Below are 15,471 nucleotides of genomic sequence, written 5' to 3' on the forward strand. Positions count from 1 at the left end.
TTGTTTTTTGGGGGGGAGGGGGAGGTGTCAGGCGGGTGGGCACGTAGGTGTGTGTGTCATATACAGATGTGAACCCCCCCGTGCGTGTTCCGTAGGCACCGCGCCAAGGTTTAGACCTGCATCAGCTTTATACCTGCATCAGGTTTATACCTGTCCCGTGGTCACGGCGCCCTTACCGGGGTGTCCCTGTGCACCCTGGGAGGGGTGTTACCGACCTGCCCCCTCCCACCCCCCGCGGAATCCCACCTCCGTGGATCCCCGCCAAGGAAATCAAGCAAATCCAGCCATTAACCCCTGCGGGGCTCAGCCCGGGCGGAGGGAAGGGCCGGGCTCACGCGGGTCCCCTCTGTCCTACCTGTTTCACCCCGAAAGTGGCTTCGAGCACCTTGGGGTGGGGGGGAGAAGAAAGGGGGGGGTTGTCACCTGTCAGTGCTGCAGGTGGGACGTGTGGCCCCGGCTGCGTGTGGGGCTGGAGAGACGGGAAGGCGGGAGGGGCAGTGGCAGGGGAGGGTGCCTGGTGCCCCGTGCGGGGGAGGCTGCGGGGCAGAGCTGCGGGACGGGGCGGGGTGTCCCCGGGGTGTCCCCAACCTGTCCCTGCTGCGTCCCCGTCACGGCCCCGCCGCAGCCAGGCACAAATGCCAAGGACCTCGTTGTCTGCCGTCATGGCCCTGAGCCCCGGCTCCGGGTGCCAGGGGTGAGGCCCCGAGCGGGGCAGGTCTCGCCTGTGCCCCCTCCTCTATTTATGGCTCCAAGCGTCGTCGTCCCCCCGTCTCCCCGTCCGTCCCCCCCCAAAATAAAAATAATGCCACCGGTGCCTCTGGGGGTGCTGCAGCACGGGACGTGCAGTGCTTAAAAAAACACACACACTAAAAGGTAAAATCACAACCCAAAGGTGGGATTTGGAGCGCGGGAGCGGCCGGTGCAGGGGGGGGGGGGGGGGAGGGGGCTGCAGCCCGCAGGGTTATGGGGGGAGCGGGGGGCAGCCGGGCCCCAAGGGGAGCCTGGTCGTTGCTGAGCACCCCCGGCCCGCACCGCCCTGGGGCCGAGCAGGGACCCCCCGGGATCAAACGGGACCCCCGAGAGAAGGGGGGGGCAGAGCCGGGGGGGGGGGGGGACCCCGCCCCGAGCGGCTCCGCCTCGGCCCCGCCCACCCCGCCCAGGCTCCGCCCCTTGGCGGGCAGCCCATAAAAATCACCCAATCGCCGCCCGGGAAAGGTTATTTGCCCCGCCCCTTGCCCCGTTCCCGAGCGCTGATTGGCGGCGGGAGGTGCCGGCCCGCACATGGGCGCGGAGCGGAGAGGCCGCGGGTTCGAGGCTCCGCTCCGCTGCCCGCTCGCCATGGCCCGGCGGAGCGCGCTCTCCATCCGCATCGTGGAGGGGAAGAACCTGCCTGCCAAGGACATGTGAGTGTCCCCCCGGGAGGGCTTGGGGTGGGAGGGGGTGGGGGGGTATCCCCTTGGAGTGCTTGCTGTGTCCCCCAGCAGGTTGCTGTGCTGTGAGGACAACCCCCCAGGGTGGTTTTTGGGGTGTCCTCCCTGCTTTGGAGTTTCAGCCAGAACGGCTTGGGGTCCACCCAGTGCCTGTGCTTTGGGGGTTCCCTCCAGGGTGGCTTTGAAGCCTATCTCGAGCAGGGCTTGTGCTTTTGAGGTTCCTTCTAGGATGGCTTTGAGGTTCACATGCATGGGAGGTTCTCCTCAGGGTGGCTTTGGGGCCTCCCTTGCATTGGAGGCTTCTCCCAGGAAAGCACTGGGATCACCCCCCAGCAGTGTGTGCACTTTTGAGGTTTCTTCTTGGGTGGCTTTGAGGTGCCCTTGCACTGGGGGTTCTGCCCAGGACGGCTTTGGTTGTCCCTTTCTTTGGGTGTTCCCCCTGGGTGGCTTTGGGTGCCTCAATCAGTTCTTTGTGCTCTGGGAGTTGCCTCAGGAGTGTTTTGGTATCCTCCCCCGTGCTTGGGGACACCCCCTGGGATGGCTTTGAGGTTGCCCCTCATGAGCACTCAGTGCGGTGAGGTGGGGTGTCCCCAGCAGTGCCCACACTTTGTGGGGCTCCCCCTGTGCTGCCATGGGACAGGCCTGTCCCTACCCACCCCCCCCCCCCATTTGCAGCTGGAGCTGGGCTCTTTTCAGGGACCCCCAAAAGAAGCAGGGCTACCCCCTGTCACCGCTCCATTCCCAGCCCAGCTGTGCTCAGGGGGCTCCAAAGTATCCCCCTGACTCAGGCTTTGCCTCCTCAGCAGCCCCCCCAGGGCTGCCCATGTGTCCTGGCGTTATCCTCTGATCCCTGTGGGGTGGGATGTGGGGACAGAGCTGGGGTGGGACAGGGGGATGGCATTGGGGTGGCCAGAGAGGCAACAGAAGGCTCTTGAGGAGCTTTTAGCTGCTGGGCAGGGTCAGGGCTGCCAGAAACCCAGCAAAAATCCCTGCAGCCGTCATGGAAAAAGAGGATAAACAAGGAAAGGAACATGACTTTTTTTTTTTTTTTTTAATCCCCCGTGTCAGCGCCTGATTTTTCAATCCCTTGGCAGAATTCCATGCCGGGAGCTCGAACCAAGCAGGAGGAGGCTCTGGTGTTGTGTTTTTTTTTTTTTAGGAGGCTCCGTTTTTTGAGGAGAGAGTGTCACAGAAAAGGTGCTGGGTGATGAAACCTCGAGTTGAGCTTTCCAGACGGGAGGTTTAGGGACACGGCTTTGGACAGGGAGAGGGGTTGCTCCGGGGAAATCCCGGGAAACCCGAGCTCCGGATCCGACATCCTCACCCTCCACCGCCTGACCTTGTGTCTGGCTGCCACCCCCCTCCCTTGGGAATGAGGGCTTGGGGAGATCCGGTTCCTCTGCTCTGCCCTGCACAGCCTTTGGGATCACTGCTGGTTTCCCCAGGGAAGAATCCTTCTGCGGGGTGTTAGTGCCAGGCACGTTTGCAGGGCAGACCCTGTTTGCGGGCACCCGTGGGTGATGGGGCACCCCCAGATCCCCCCCAGCTTCTGCAGGGTTCAGCACAGGGAGTCTCAGGAGCAGGGTTTGCCCGATGCTGGCTGTGGTTTGTGACCTCCCCTGTGCTACCCTGCTCCAAGGCACTGTGCCCAGCAGCAGCAGGGTGATTTCCCAGGATTTTTGCCCCGGCCACTGCTGTGTCCGTGGGTCTCACACCTCCTCCCACTGCAGAATTACCCCTGGTTGGTTTTGCCTTCCAAGCCACCGCCCACCCAACACAGGGCTTGGCACCCACGCAGCCACCAAGCCATGAAACTGCCCATAAAGAGGCAGGAAAACTGCTCGTGCTTTCACCCTCCGGGAAAACTGCGCTGGGAAGGAGCTGCAGCAGCTCCAGCTTGGCCCTGGCTTGGCTCTGCCTCTGCCACCCCCCACCCCAAGACACGGAGGGAGCATGAACCCCCTCCCAGCCGAGCTCTGCGAAATCCTCCCCTGCATCTGCGTTGTAGGAAAGCAAGGAAAACGAGCTGCTTTACTGATTGTTCCCTTTTCTCGCCCCACCTCCAAGGGCTGGACAAAGCCAAGGGAATTTCTAACGGCAAAGCCTGATACCTCCAGCCCCCCCAGCGCTGCCTGGGGGGACAGATGGCTGCAGGGAGCACGCACATTTATTCTCTCCCCCCTCCTTCCCCGCGATTTATACTGTGCTATCAGTCTGTAAAGCCTCAGTCTTCATTTCCTCTTTCCAAAGCCCAACCTTCCCCTTTCCTCGCTCCTTCCCCTGCACCAACCCCCCCAGTTTTGCTGCCCGTGGCTGCCGGTGCCTGCTTGGGGGGGACCGGGGGGTGGGATGACCGGAGCAAGCTGTGCTCTCCAGCTCTCGTGGAGAGCCCACGGGCCTCAGAAATCTCTTCCCACCCCACCGCTCAGTGCCCGGGGACGGGAACACCGTGCAAACCATGTCACTCGGTGCAGGGTTCCCCCCTTGCCTTTGGCGGGGGGTTTATCGCCCACTGCTGCGGGTGGCAGGTTGCCCAGCAGCCTGGGCACTTCTGCAGCCTCTGGAGGGTGGATTTTGTCCGCCCTGTGTTTTTTTTAATCCCCGGAGCACACGATGCCCCAGCGCCGCAAGGACGCCTTGCTGGCACCCCGTGTCCCAGGGGACTCGGAGCATCCCCCGTGCTGGGGACAAGGTGTTCCCCGTGTCGAGGTGGCCCCTCTCGGGAGGCCATCCCGCGTTGCTGGGCACTGCTCGGGAGGGCAGATGGTCCCTTTTCTGCCTGCGTGCTCCCTGCCGGCGGGAGGGTTTGCAGGAGGCAGGAATCGTCGGCGCCGGGAAACGGCGCTTCCCCCTCGTTAGAGCCCTCGTTAAGAGCCCTCATTAAAGCCCTCGTTAAGAGCCCTCATTAAAGCCCTCGTTAGAGCCCTCGTTAGGAGCCCTCGGCCGGAGGGAGCAGGCGGAGAGCTGCTCGTAGCACCCTGCCTGGCCCGAAGTGCTTGGGGTGCCTGGGGATGGGGGTGCCAAGGCCTGGAGAGCCATCCCCAGCCCTGTTCTGCAGGGCAGGGAACTCACCCCCACACACACCCCTTTGCACCCCCATAACCCCTTTCACCCCCCCTCCCCCCAACCCTTTCCATCCCCCCCCCTCCCCTTTTCACCCCCCAGCAGCTGCCTCTCAACCACCCTCCTTCTGGGATGGGGGAAATTTCTCCAGGTCCCCAACCAATCCCCCCCCAATGTGCTGCCCCCTCCCCCGGCTCCGGGACGCTCGAGGCTGGCGAGGGGACATTTTGCCAGGCCCCGTGTTCGTGGGTAACCGTGCCGGGAGCTCCGTGCGGGCTGCCTGCGGGACGGGAGCCGCAACCTTCCCACCCTCTCGGTCACCACCCGGCTCCTGCCTGCTCCTCCGCCTCCAGCCCTGCCTGCATCTCAGCCACCTCCTTTCTGATGACCCGGGGCAAGAAGCTGTAAAACTGGGATTGGTTTCTGTTTCCTTTGGGTTGATTTTGTTGGCAGAGGGAGCAATGACCGGGGCTGTCCCCGGGGAGGAAGAGGGAGGGGGGGGGGTCAGAGCATCACATCCCTGCTCACCCTTCACACCCTCTGCATCACTGGGGGTGTCCCCGGGGATGTCCCCATGGAGGTGTCCGGGGCTCCGGGTGTGCTCCAGGGTTGGAGGAGGTTGTTGCAGCCCCCGGTGCGTGTGGCGGGGCTGAGGGTGCCTGGAGGCGTTTCGGGGAAAGGGTGGGTTCTGTTTGTTCTTCTCCTTCCGATCTGGAAGAAGAAAGGCGTCCCAGCTGCCAGCGGGATGCGGTGGCCGGACACAGGCAGGGATGTGTTTCCCCCAGAGCTGGGAATGAGGTTGAGGTCACCACGTACCTGCAGCCACGGCCAAAGCCACCCACTGAAGCCTTTGGCTTCCAGGGATGCCTTTGTACCCCAGCACCCCACGGTCCTGGGGTGTTCCTACACCTGTGAGGTTTCCCCCACTCTGAGGGTGAGGGTCATGGTTGCCCATGACTATGAGAGCCCTGAGGAGCTGGGGTAGGGGACTGTCGGTGGCAATGACAGGGCCATGTGGTGTCCTTCCAGCACGGGGAGCAGTGACCCCTACTGCATCGTGAAGATTGATGATGAAGCCATCATCAGGTGAGTGGCTCCTTCTCCCTGCCTGGTCCCCAAACCTGCCAGTACGACTGGCCCCCTGCAAGGTCCTCCATCTACCCTGCTGCAGACACAAGATCGTTATTGTTAATTACTCACTCCCTGCTTCGTGCTGAGCTGCTCCTCCAAATGTGGACCACAATGGCTAACAGCTCGTGGTCACCCCCCACCCTGTAAGCCAACCCCCATGTCTTGCCTGCCCACAGCCACAGGACAGGGACCCATCTCCTGCCCCAGCTGAGGGTTCAAACCTGGGGGTGCTGCTCCCAGCTGCATGTCACCAACAGCTGGAAGGTTTCCAGTGGTGGGAAGGTGGGGAGTGCCCCAGCGAGGGAGTCCCTGTCCCTTGCCCCCCATCACTGGTGTCATCTGCCCCACAGGACTGCCACAGTGTGGAAGACACTGTCCCCGTTCTGGGGGGAGGAGTACGAGGTGCACCTCCAGCCCACCTTTCACAGTGTCTCCATCTATGTCTTGGATGAGGATGCTCTCAGGTATGAGCAGGTTGGCTGCAGGGTGGTGGTGGTGGGGTGCTCAGGGGCTGGCAATGATGGCTGCCTGCATGCTCAACTCCAGAGTAGACACTGGAGAATCCACACCTGCCCACGCCAGCTTGGGCTTTAGGACACAAACAGGTGAAGTTTGCTCTCAAGATTTTATTCCAGCTGGCAGCAAAGGGTGGCAGCTGTGCCCCTTGGGGACAGACACCTGGTGGTGGCCCCAACCCAGGCTACCTGTCCTCCTTGTCCCCCCCAAGACGTGGGGCAGGGCTGTCCCCAGGTGCCAGCCCCACACCACCCCACGTCCTGCTCCTGGCTTTTGTTTTCCAGCCGTGACGACGTTATCGGGAAGGTCTGCATCACCCGGGAGATGCTGGCAGAGCACCCCAAGGGTAGGGCACAGCTGGCCAGGAAGGTGCCAGTGGGGACCTGTCTCCCATCCCTGCAATAACCCGGCCCTGAGGGCCCCCCAATGACACCTCCCACCCATCAGGGTTCTCCCTTTTCCCACAGGCTACAGTGGCTGGATGAGCCTGAGCGAGGTGGACCCTGATGAGGAGGTGCAGGGCGAGATCCACCTGCGGGTGGAGGTCCAGGGCAACCAGGGTGGCCGGCGGCTGCTGTGCTGCACTGTGCTGGAGGCCAGGTGAGGAGGGGATACGGGGGTGGTGGGGAGCTGCATGGGACATCATGTGAATCCTGACGGCTCCGTGACTCAGTTTCCCCACGCTATTAAGGTCTTCTTGGTTGTCCCTCCTTGGGCGCAGAGCAACCTCCACGCCATCCAGCAACTGACAGGGGTCCTGGGGCGGTGTTCACCTCATCTGCTGGGCTTTAGGGCATCCATCTCAAGATACTGGGGAATCACGGAAGGGAGTGGGTGCCTGCAGGTGTTTTGGGAGGACACCAGCAAATTCGTTCTCTTCTGGGCAGGGATTTGGCCAGGAAGGACCGGAACGGCGCCTCCGACCCCTTCGTCCGCTTGCGCTACAACGGGAGGGTGCAGGAGAGCCCCGTGAGTACAGCTTCAGGTTATCACCTTCCCCACCCTGCCCGTGGGGCAGGTGAAATCATCACATCATCAAATCAGTTTGGTTGGGAAAGACCTTTCAGATCATCCAGTCCAACTGTTCACCCAGCCCTGCCAAGGCCACCCCTGCCCCACATCCCTCAGCACCATCTCCAGGGCTTGGAAACCCCTCCAGGGATGGGGACTCCACCCTGGGCAGCCTGGGCCAGGGCCTGACAGCCCTTGCCAGGAAGAAATTGTTCCTAATATCCAATCTCAACCTCCCCTGGTGCAACTTGAGGCCATTTCCTCATGTTCTGTTGAATGTTTCTTGGGAGAAGAGATCAACCTCACCCCACCCACCTTTCAGGGACTTGTAGAGAGTAAGAAGGTTCTCCCTTATCCTCCTCTTCTTCAGGGCTGGGAAGCCCAGCCCTCAGCCAGGAGCCATCCCTGTCCTCCAGCATCCCCAGCACGGTGTCTCCAGGGCGTGTCAGAACCACCCAGGGCAGGGGGATGGAGCTGCTGCCTTTGCAGGTCATCAAGAAGTCCTGCTACCCCCGCTGGAACGAGACCTTCGAGTTCGAGCTGGCCGAGCCTGCTGGGGAGAAGCTGTGCGTGGAGGTGTGGGACTGGGACCTCGTGGGAAGGAATGACTTCCTGGGCAAGGTAAGCCCCCAAAGCCCATCCCTGCTGCTGGAGATCCTGCCCAACCTTCTGCCTTCCTTTCCCCTCCCAGGTGGTGTTCAGTGTCCCCGGGCTGGAGGCAGCTGGGCAGGAGGAGGGCTGGTTCAGGCTACAGCCAGAGAAGTCCAAGCCAAGGGAGGATGAGTGAGTCTGACACGGGGTTCTTGGGGTGTTCCAGGGTGGTCCTGGTACCTTCAGGGATACTGGGAAGGGGGTTGTTCCTGGGAAGCATCATCTCCTTGGAGAGGCAGCTCCTGGAAATGCCCTTGTCTGGGCTGGGGGGAAGGTGTAGGGGCAGCCCCACCTGCCTGCCCAAGCTTTCCCACCTCCTGCTTGGTGCAGTTCTCCATCCCTCCCTCCCACCACCCACCTGTCCTGTGGTCCTGCAGGCGCCGGGGCAGCCTGGGCTCCCTCCAGCTGCAGGTGAGGCTGAGGGATGAGACGGTGCTGCCCTCCCACTGCTACCAGCCCCTGGTCCAGCTCCTGTGCCAGGAGGTGAAGTCGGGGCGCCAGGTGAGGGGTCCACGCGAAGCCCTGCTGGGGGACCCACCTTCCTGTGGCTCTCTGCCAGGGCACACGTCTCCCTTGGGCCACCACATCATGGTGCCTTTCCCCACCAGGATGGCCAAGTGCACCTGGTCACCCTCCTGGATGAAACCACCACGGCCGAGTGCCGGCAGGAGGTCGCCATCAACTTGGTCAAACTCTTCCTGGGTCAAGGGTTGGTCAAGGAGTTCCTGGACCTGGTCTTCGAGCTAGAGCTGGCCAAGCCCTGTAAGGCTGGAGTGGGGAGCAGAGCCAGAGGTTTCCAGCCATCTCTCGGGACTGCAAAACCTCCGGGACCTTGTGTGGTGATTTTCTGGGGGGGGTGATGGTTCAAGTTCTGCCATCCTGCTGTGCTCTGGGTGGGAACCTGTTGGGTTGATCCCCAGCAACTGATGGGCTGAGGCTGGTGGAGGGGCAGGTGGTTTGAGGCTAGGAAATCCTCCTAACTCCCATGGAGATGGCTGGGGGTGGAGGGCACAGCCCCTCTAATTGCTCCCCATGACTGCAGTTGCCCACTGGGTGACCTGTGGCCCTTCCCCAGGCCACAGACCTTCTTCTGTTTTGCAGGTGAGCCCAACACTTTGTTCCGGAGCAACTCCCTGGCCTCGAAGTCTATGGAGTCCTTCCTCAAGGTGCCACATCACCCAAAACCTGCTCTTCCCAGGTCACTCTGGCTCCCACTGGGCTGTCCCTAGGAGAAGCACTGGTGGGGCTGTGTCTTCCCCTGGGGCTGGGAGGTTGGAGAAGATCCCCTGGGTGACCCTAACCAGGGACTCTGGGGGTGTCGTTTGCCAAACCTGTGGCCACATCCCCCAACCCCTGCGTGGCCCTTTGGCAGGTGACAGGGATGCCATACCTGCACACCGTGCTGGGACCCACCATCACCCGGGTGTTTGAGGAGAAGAAGTACGTGGAGCTGGACCCCAGCAAGGTGGAGATCAAAGACGTCGGGTAAGGGGCACACGGGGCGGTGGGCCGGGGGGACCCCGGGCCGTGGGGCTGAGGGTGCTGGTGCCCACAGGTGCTCGGGGCTGCACCGGGTGCAGACGGAGGGCGAGGTGATCGAGCAGGGCCGCCAGCACCTCCAGTCCTACCTGGGGGAGCTGCTGGACACCATCGTCAAGTCGGCCCCAGCGTGTCCCCCCATCATCCGCGCCGCTTTCCGGCGCCTCTTCCAGCGCGTCGGGGAGCGCTTCCCCCAGCACCAGGTCAGGCTGGGCTGGGAGGTTGGAGCAGGGTCAAATGGGGGGGGGGGGGTTCGAAAGGGGACAACGTGCCCAGCTTTGGTCGGCGAGGTCCCACCTTGGGAAGGGGGGCAGTGGGACCCAAACACCAAGGCTGGTGCTGGCAGCCAAGCCCCGTGTCCCTGAGGCACCGACGTAGGGGGTGCCTGGGGACACCCCGTCTTGGGCCAGACCCTCAGATGTCTCCTACCCCACCTCGGTTGGCTGCAGCACACCAAGTTCGTGGCCGTCACCAGCTTCCTCTGCCTCCGCTTCTTCTCGCCGGCCATCATGACCCCCAAGCTCTTCCACCTGAGGGACGCCCACGCTGACGCGCGCACCAGCCGCACGCTGCTGCTGCTGGCCAAGGTGGGACAGGGGGACACCGAGAAGGGGTATGGGGGTGGTGGTGTCACCCAGGTGGGGTTTTGGGGTGTCTGGCTGCGTCCCCCCCCACCGGTGACGCCGCCATCCTTGGGGATCTCCAGGCCATCCAGCTGGTGGGCAACATGGAGCCGGCGGCCGGGCGGGCCAAAGAGACCTGGTTGTCCCCGTTGCTGCCGGCCCTGCAGCAAGGCATCGGCCGGATGAAAGGCTTCATCACCCAGCTGGTGGGGATGGAGGAGAAGGAGGAGGGGGAGGAAGGCGAGGGGTGGCCGCCGGGCCCCTCCAGGGCGGTGGTGAAGGAGGGGCCGCTCTTTGTCCACAAGGCGCGGGGCAAGGGGCCCCTGCTGGCCGCTGCCGCCAAGAAGCTCCACTTCTGCCTCACCGGGGAGGTCCTCAGCTTCAGCAAGAGCCCCAGCACTGAGGTGGAGGGGGTCGTGCTGGGGGGGGGTGGGGTGGCAGGGTGGGTGGGTGGCTCTGACACCCACCCTGGCGTCCCCCTGCCCCACCAGCCTCTCGGCGCCATCGCCCTGGGCGCCATCCTGGCGGCCGAGAAGGTGGAGGAGAAGAGCTTCGGCAGCTCCCACGTCATGCAGGTGGTCTACGTGGGAGCAGGCGGGCAGCAGGAGACAGCCTACCTCCAGTGCAAGGTGGGTTGGGGGGAGGGACACAGGACCCCCCCACCCCATCCCCATCCCGAGGGGTGTCACAGCCCCTCAACACCCCCCTCCCCTGAACCCTACAGTGCGTCAACGAGCTGAACCAGTGGCTGTCAGCCCTGCGCAAGGTGTGCGGCAGCAACCCCCGCGTCCTCCGCACCTACCACCCCGGCGTCTTCCGCGGGGACAAGTGGAGCTGCTGCCACCAGAAAGAGAGGACAGGTGGTGGGGGCGGGCGCCTGGGATCCCCTCAGGGGTGGTGGTGGGGTCACCCACCCCCCCCGCGGTGGTGGCCAACGGGGACAAGAACATCCTTGTGTTGGCAATGGCGGGGCCAGGGCAGGGGTTGTCCTCCTGGGAGGGGGGCATGGGTGAGGCTGGACCTCAAATCCTGGGGTCAGTTTTGGGCTCCTCACGATGAGAAGGACATGGAGGGGCTGGAGCATGTCCAGGGAAGGGCAACGGGGCTGGGGAAGGGGCTGGAGCACAAGTGTGAGGAGCAGCTGAGGGAGCTGGGGGTGTCCAGCCTGGAGACCAGGAGGTGAGGGGAGACCTGCTGGCTCTGCAGCTGCCTGAGGGGAGGTTGGAGCCAGGGGGGTTGGGCTCCTCTTCCAAGGAACAAGAGGAAAGGGGCTCAAGTTGCACCAGGGAAGGCTGAGATTGGATATTAGGAACAATTTCTTCATGGAAAGGGCTGTCAGGCCCTGGCCCAGGCTGCCCAGGGCAGGGGGGAGTCCCCATCCCTGGAGGGGTTTCCAAGCCCTGGAGATGGTGCTGAGGGACATGGGGCAGTGGTGGCTGTGGCAGGTTAGTGGCTGGACTTAATAACCTGAAAGGTCTTTTCCCACCCAGAATGATCCCATGCCTCTCTGGTGACCCCTTGTCCCACAGGTCTGGGCTGCGACCGGACCCGACACGGTGTCACCCTGCAGGGCTGGAGTGACCCCCTGGACCCCGCGGCTGAGGCACAGCGGCTGTTCCAGCACCTCCAGGGCCTCCAAGGGACCTTCAGGTGAGCTGCTTCCTCAGGGAAACCCCCCCCTGACCTGCACCCCCACCTCTGACCCAGGGCCCCTCCCTCTCCTCCTTCCCTCCCCAGGGAGAAGTACTGGGAGCTACTGGAGCCAGAGGCTGCCCCGAGGGACCTCCAGGGTGAAGGTAGGTTTGGGTTGGGGGGGTTTTGGGGTGGGGACGCTGTGGTTGGGGGGAGGGGGTTGTGGGGTGCAGGCTCTCACTGCTGTCCCTGTCTCCCCACAGGTGCCCCCTTGCCTGAGGGGCTGAGCAGGCTCTTCAGGGTGCTGGGGGACCTGGAGAGCTGCCACCGGCGGGCACAGCCCCCAGCCCCCCCGGCCCCTGCCCTGCTGCAGCTGCAGGCGTGAGGGCCCCGAGCCCCCCAGCCCTGGCCTGGGGTCCCCTCCCCGCAGCCCCCGCAGCGCTGGCAATAAAAGCACCTGGTGTCCTGCAGCTCTGTCCTGGCTGTCTCTGGTGGGGGCACTGGGGATGGGCGCTGGTGGCTGTGGGCAGGGGAGCGGCCAAAGCTCTGCTGGAGGCACTGGTGGCACTGGTGACATGGCTGGTGGTCCTGCCTGTGCCACATCAGCCTCTTGCCCTGCTGCTGGGTGGTGGTGGCCCTGCTGGTGGTGGTGGCCCTGGTGACGTGGCTGGTGGTCCTGCCTGTGCCACATCAGCCTCTTGCCCTGCTGCTGGTTGGTGGTGGTGGCCCTGGTAACATGGCTGGTGGTCCTGCCCGTGCCACATCAGCCTCTTGCCCTGCTAATGGTTGGTGGTGGCCCTGCTGCTGGTGGCACTGGTGGTGGCCCTGGTGACATGGCTGGTGGTCCTGCCCGTGCCACATCAGCCTCTTGCCCTGCTGCTGGTTGGTGGTGGCACTGGTGGTGGTGGTGGCCCTGGTGACATGGCTGGTGGTCCTGCCCGTGCCACATCAGCCTCTTGCCCTGCTGCTGGTTGCTGGTGGTGGCCCTGGTGACGTGGTTGATGGTGCTGCCGGTGCCGGGGTGGTTCTGCCAGCTGGTGTCACCGGTGTTGGTGCTCCTCGTGGCATGAGGATCAGCAATGACATCACCGGGGGTCCTGCTGGGGGGTGGGCGGGGGTGGCACCACCAAGGGTGCCACCTGTGCTGGTGCCACCTGTGCTGGTGCCACCTGTGCTGGTCACAGCGATGTCCCAACGGGCGGCCCAGCTGGGGACAGCGCGGGGGGTGGGGTGTGTGTGTGTGTGTGATGCTCCTCATGACATCACCGATGACGTCACCGATGACGTCACCGCCCCCCGGCTGCGCTCACCGCCGCTGACGTCACCCCCCGGGGGGGAGGTGGCGCTGAGTCCTCCCAGCCGCTTGGGGGCGCCTGTGACCGGCGGAAGAGGCCGGAAGTGACGCGCCGGGCGGCCCTGGTCAGCGTGTGGGGCGAGCGGGATGAACGCGCCTCCGGCCTTCGAGTCCTTCCTCCTCTTCGAGGGGGAGAAGAAGTGAGCTGGGCGGGGGGTCGGCAGCCTGTAACCGCCTCATCGAGCCCAGTCGAGCCGCGGGGGGGCTTGGGGGGAGGTCCCGGGCTCCCCCCCCAACCCCCCACGGCCTCCCGGGCTGTATCGACCCCTTTGTGACCCCCCCCCTTTGTGTCCCCCCTCAGGATCACCATCAACAAGGACACGAAGGTGCCCAACGCTTGTCTCTTCACCATCAACAAGGAGGACCACACGCTGGGGAACATCATCAAGTCGTGAGTTGAGGCGGAGGGGGGGGTGTGTGTGTAAGTTTTTGGGGTTTGGGGCTTTTGAAACAATGAGGATGACCATGAGCCAGCAATGTGCCCTTGTGGCTAAGAAGGCCAACGGCATCCTGGGGTGCATTAGAAAGGGTGTGGTTAGTAGGTCAAGAGAGGTTCTCCTCCCCCTCTATTCTGCATTGGTGAGGCCACATCTGGAGTATTGTGTCCAGTTCTGGGCCCCTCAGTTCAAGAAAGACAGGGAAGTGCTTGAAAGAGTCCAGTGCAGAGCCACAAGGATGATTAAGGGAGTGGAACATCTCCCTTATGAGGAAAGGCTGAGGGAGCTGGGTCTCTTTAGTTTGGAGAAAAGGAGACTGAGGGGTGACCTCATCAATGTTTACAAATACGTAAGGGGTGAGTGTCAAGACGATGGAGTTAAGCTTTTTTCAGTGAAGACCAGTGATAGGACAAGGAGTAATGGATACAAGTTGGAGCATAGGAGGTTTAAGATGAATATCAGGAAAAATTTTTTTACTGTAAGAGTGACAGAGCCCTGGGACAGGCTGCCCAGAGAGGTTGTGGAGTCTCCTTCGCTGGAGACATTCAAAACCCACCTGGACACGTTCCTGTGTGATGTGCTCTAGGTGACCCTGCTCTGGCAGGGGGGTTGGACTAGATGATCTTTCGAGGTCCCTTCCAACCCCTATGATTCTATGATTCTATGATTCTATGATTCTCCTCAGGAAGTTGATAGAAATGTTGTCAGGGCAAAGCGACAGGGCCTTGTTTGCATGTGTGGGGAAAACCCCCTCAAAACCACGGCTTTTTAACTGCTTCTTTTCTCTGCTAACCCCAGATCTCTCTCGGTTGTTCACTGGTGCTCTTGGTTTTGTTTCACTGGTGCTCTTGGTTTTGTTTCACTGCTGCTCTTGGTTTTGTTTCACTGCTGCCCTTCCCTTCCAGGCAGCTCCTGAAAGACCCCCAGGTGTTATTTGCCGGGTACAAAGTCCCTCACCCCCTGGAACACAAAATTATCATCCGAGTCCAAACCACCCCCGACTACAGCCCCCAGGAAGCTTTCACCAATGCCATCACCGACCTGATCAGCGAGCTCTCCCTCCTGGAGGAGAGGTTTAGGGTCAGTCTGTCTCTTTTTTTTTCAACTTTAGGGAGGGGCAATGGGACCTTTAGAGCTGCTAATTGACCTTGATGAATTCATTAAAGCTGTGCAGGGTCGTGTTAGCTCCTGTGGGAGCCTGGCTGCTCTCAAGGGTTATTTGATGCCCAGCAAAGGTTCAGTGGGTGCTCAGTAATTCCTTAAATGTCCAGCATTGATCTTATTTCTGATTTATTCTCCAATCTTATGAGTGTAGAAAACCATTCTCTGTTCTTCTAGTTGCTTTTTAAAATTATTTCTCTTGCTAAAACCCTGGAACAGTATTCATTATTATTATTACTATTGTTGTTATTATTAACTAATTCTCATTTCTTCTGCTCAACTGTGCAATCAGATTTAATTACCCTCTGATTTTTCAGACTTCAATCTACCCTAAAACAGATTCAGACAAAACCAGAGGGACCAGAATAGGGGAGTAGAACAGGGTCCTGTCCATGTAGTGTGCTCAGAGGTGCTGGTAAAAGGTTCCAGCCCCCACTGCTCTTGTAAATAAATTCTGATTTTTAATTCAAGTTTAGGGGTTTTTTTCTGGGACTGTGGAGGGTTATAGAGGAGACGGGGTGGGGGGTGTGAAGGTTCCTGTGTTTCACAGAAGGGTGGGATGACTGTTTCAGCTCCCCCAGCTCAGGAGTGGTTCTTGTCTGTTTTACAGGTTGCTATTAAAGACAAACAAGAAGGAATTGAGTGAAATCACCAGGCTTGGAGTGGCCTGGGCTGCTCTGTTTGCTGAAGCTGTCTTGAAACCTCCATTAAGGACAGATCTTTTCCCCCCACTCCTGTTTAACTTTTGGCAGCAGCCACCATCTTTTGAGGTTGGGTTTTCTGTACCAGACAGGCACGTTGCCAGAAGGATGTATATCTTGTTTGATTGGATGATCAGCTCATTAAAATGATTTCTACTTTTCTAATTGGAGCTGTACTGGGCTGCTGGTGAGTTGTAGGGGGGGGGGGGTTCACCCCCAGAA

General features: G+C 61.6%; 2 protein-coding genes across 5 annotated transcripts; both read left to right on the plus strand.

The window, feature by feature from the left end:
- Positions 1-1,300: 1,300 nt before the first annotated feature.
- On the plus strand, positions 1,301-12,066 carry LOC127392218 (ras GTPase-activating protein 4-like). Of its 3 annotated transcripts, XM_051635922.1 has the most exons (21): positions 1,301-1,403; positions 5,523-5,579; positions 5,975-6,088; positions 6,425-6,486; positions 6,608-6,740; positions 7,028-7,109; positions 7,641-7,772; positions 7,843-7,934; positions 8,180-8,303; positions 8,411-8,594; positions 8,904-8,968; positions 9,175-9,287; positions 9,358-9,544; positions 9,791-9,928; positions 10,048-10,170; positions 10,270-10,368; positions 10,456-10,593; positions 10,689-10,824; positions 11,494-11,614; positions 11,702-11,760; positions 11,860-12,066. In XM_051635922.1, the coding sequence occupies exons 1-21, from the start codon at positions 1,339-1,341 to the stop codon at positions 11,979-11,981; spliced, it is 2,346 nt and encodes a 781-aa protein (XP_051491882.1). In that variant the 5' UTR covers positions 1,301-1,338; the 3' UTR covers positions 11,982-12,066. The 3 variants fall into 3 exon arrangements, with proteins under 3 accessions (XP_051491882.1, XP_051491880.1, XP_051491881.1); XM_051635920.1 differs by having other exon boundaries at positions 10,048-10,368; XM_051635921.1 differs by having other exon boundaries at positions 8,411-8,564; positions 10,048-10,368.
- Positions 12,067-12,994: 928 nt separating this feature from the next.
- On the plus strand, positions 12,995-15,414 carry LOC127392186 (DNA-directed RNA polymerase II subunit RPB11-a). 2 transcript variants are annotated; one of them, XM_051635859.1, is made up of 4 exons: positions 12,995-13,090; positions 13,252-13,341; positions 14,293-14,467; positions 15,159-15,414. In XM_051635859.1, exons 1-4 carry the CDS (start codon positions 13,038-13,040, stop codon positions 15,192-15,194), a joined length of 354 nt encoding a protein of 117 aa, XP_051491819.1. In that variant the 5' UTR covers positions 12,995-13,037; the 3' UTR covers positions 15,195-15,414. The 2 variants fall into 2 exon arrangements, with proteins under 2 accessions (XP_051491819.1, XP_051491817.1); XM_051635857.1 differs by lacking the exon at positions 14,293-14,467.
- The last annotated feature ends 57 nt before the right edge of the window (positions 15,415-15,471 follow it).

This window comes from Apus apus, chromosome 18 (genome assembly GCF_020740795.1).
Source record: "Apus apus isolate bApuApu2 chromosome 18, bApuApu2.pri.cur, whole genome shotgun sequence".
Lineage (NCBI taxonomy): Eukaryota > Metazoa > Chordata > Aves > Apodiformes > Apodidae > Apus > Apus apus.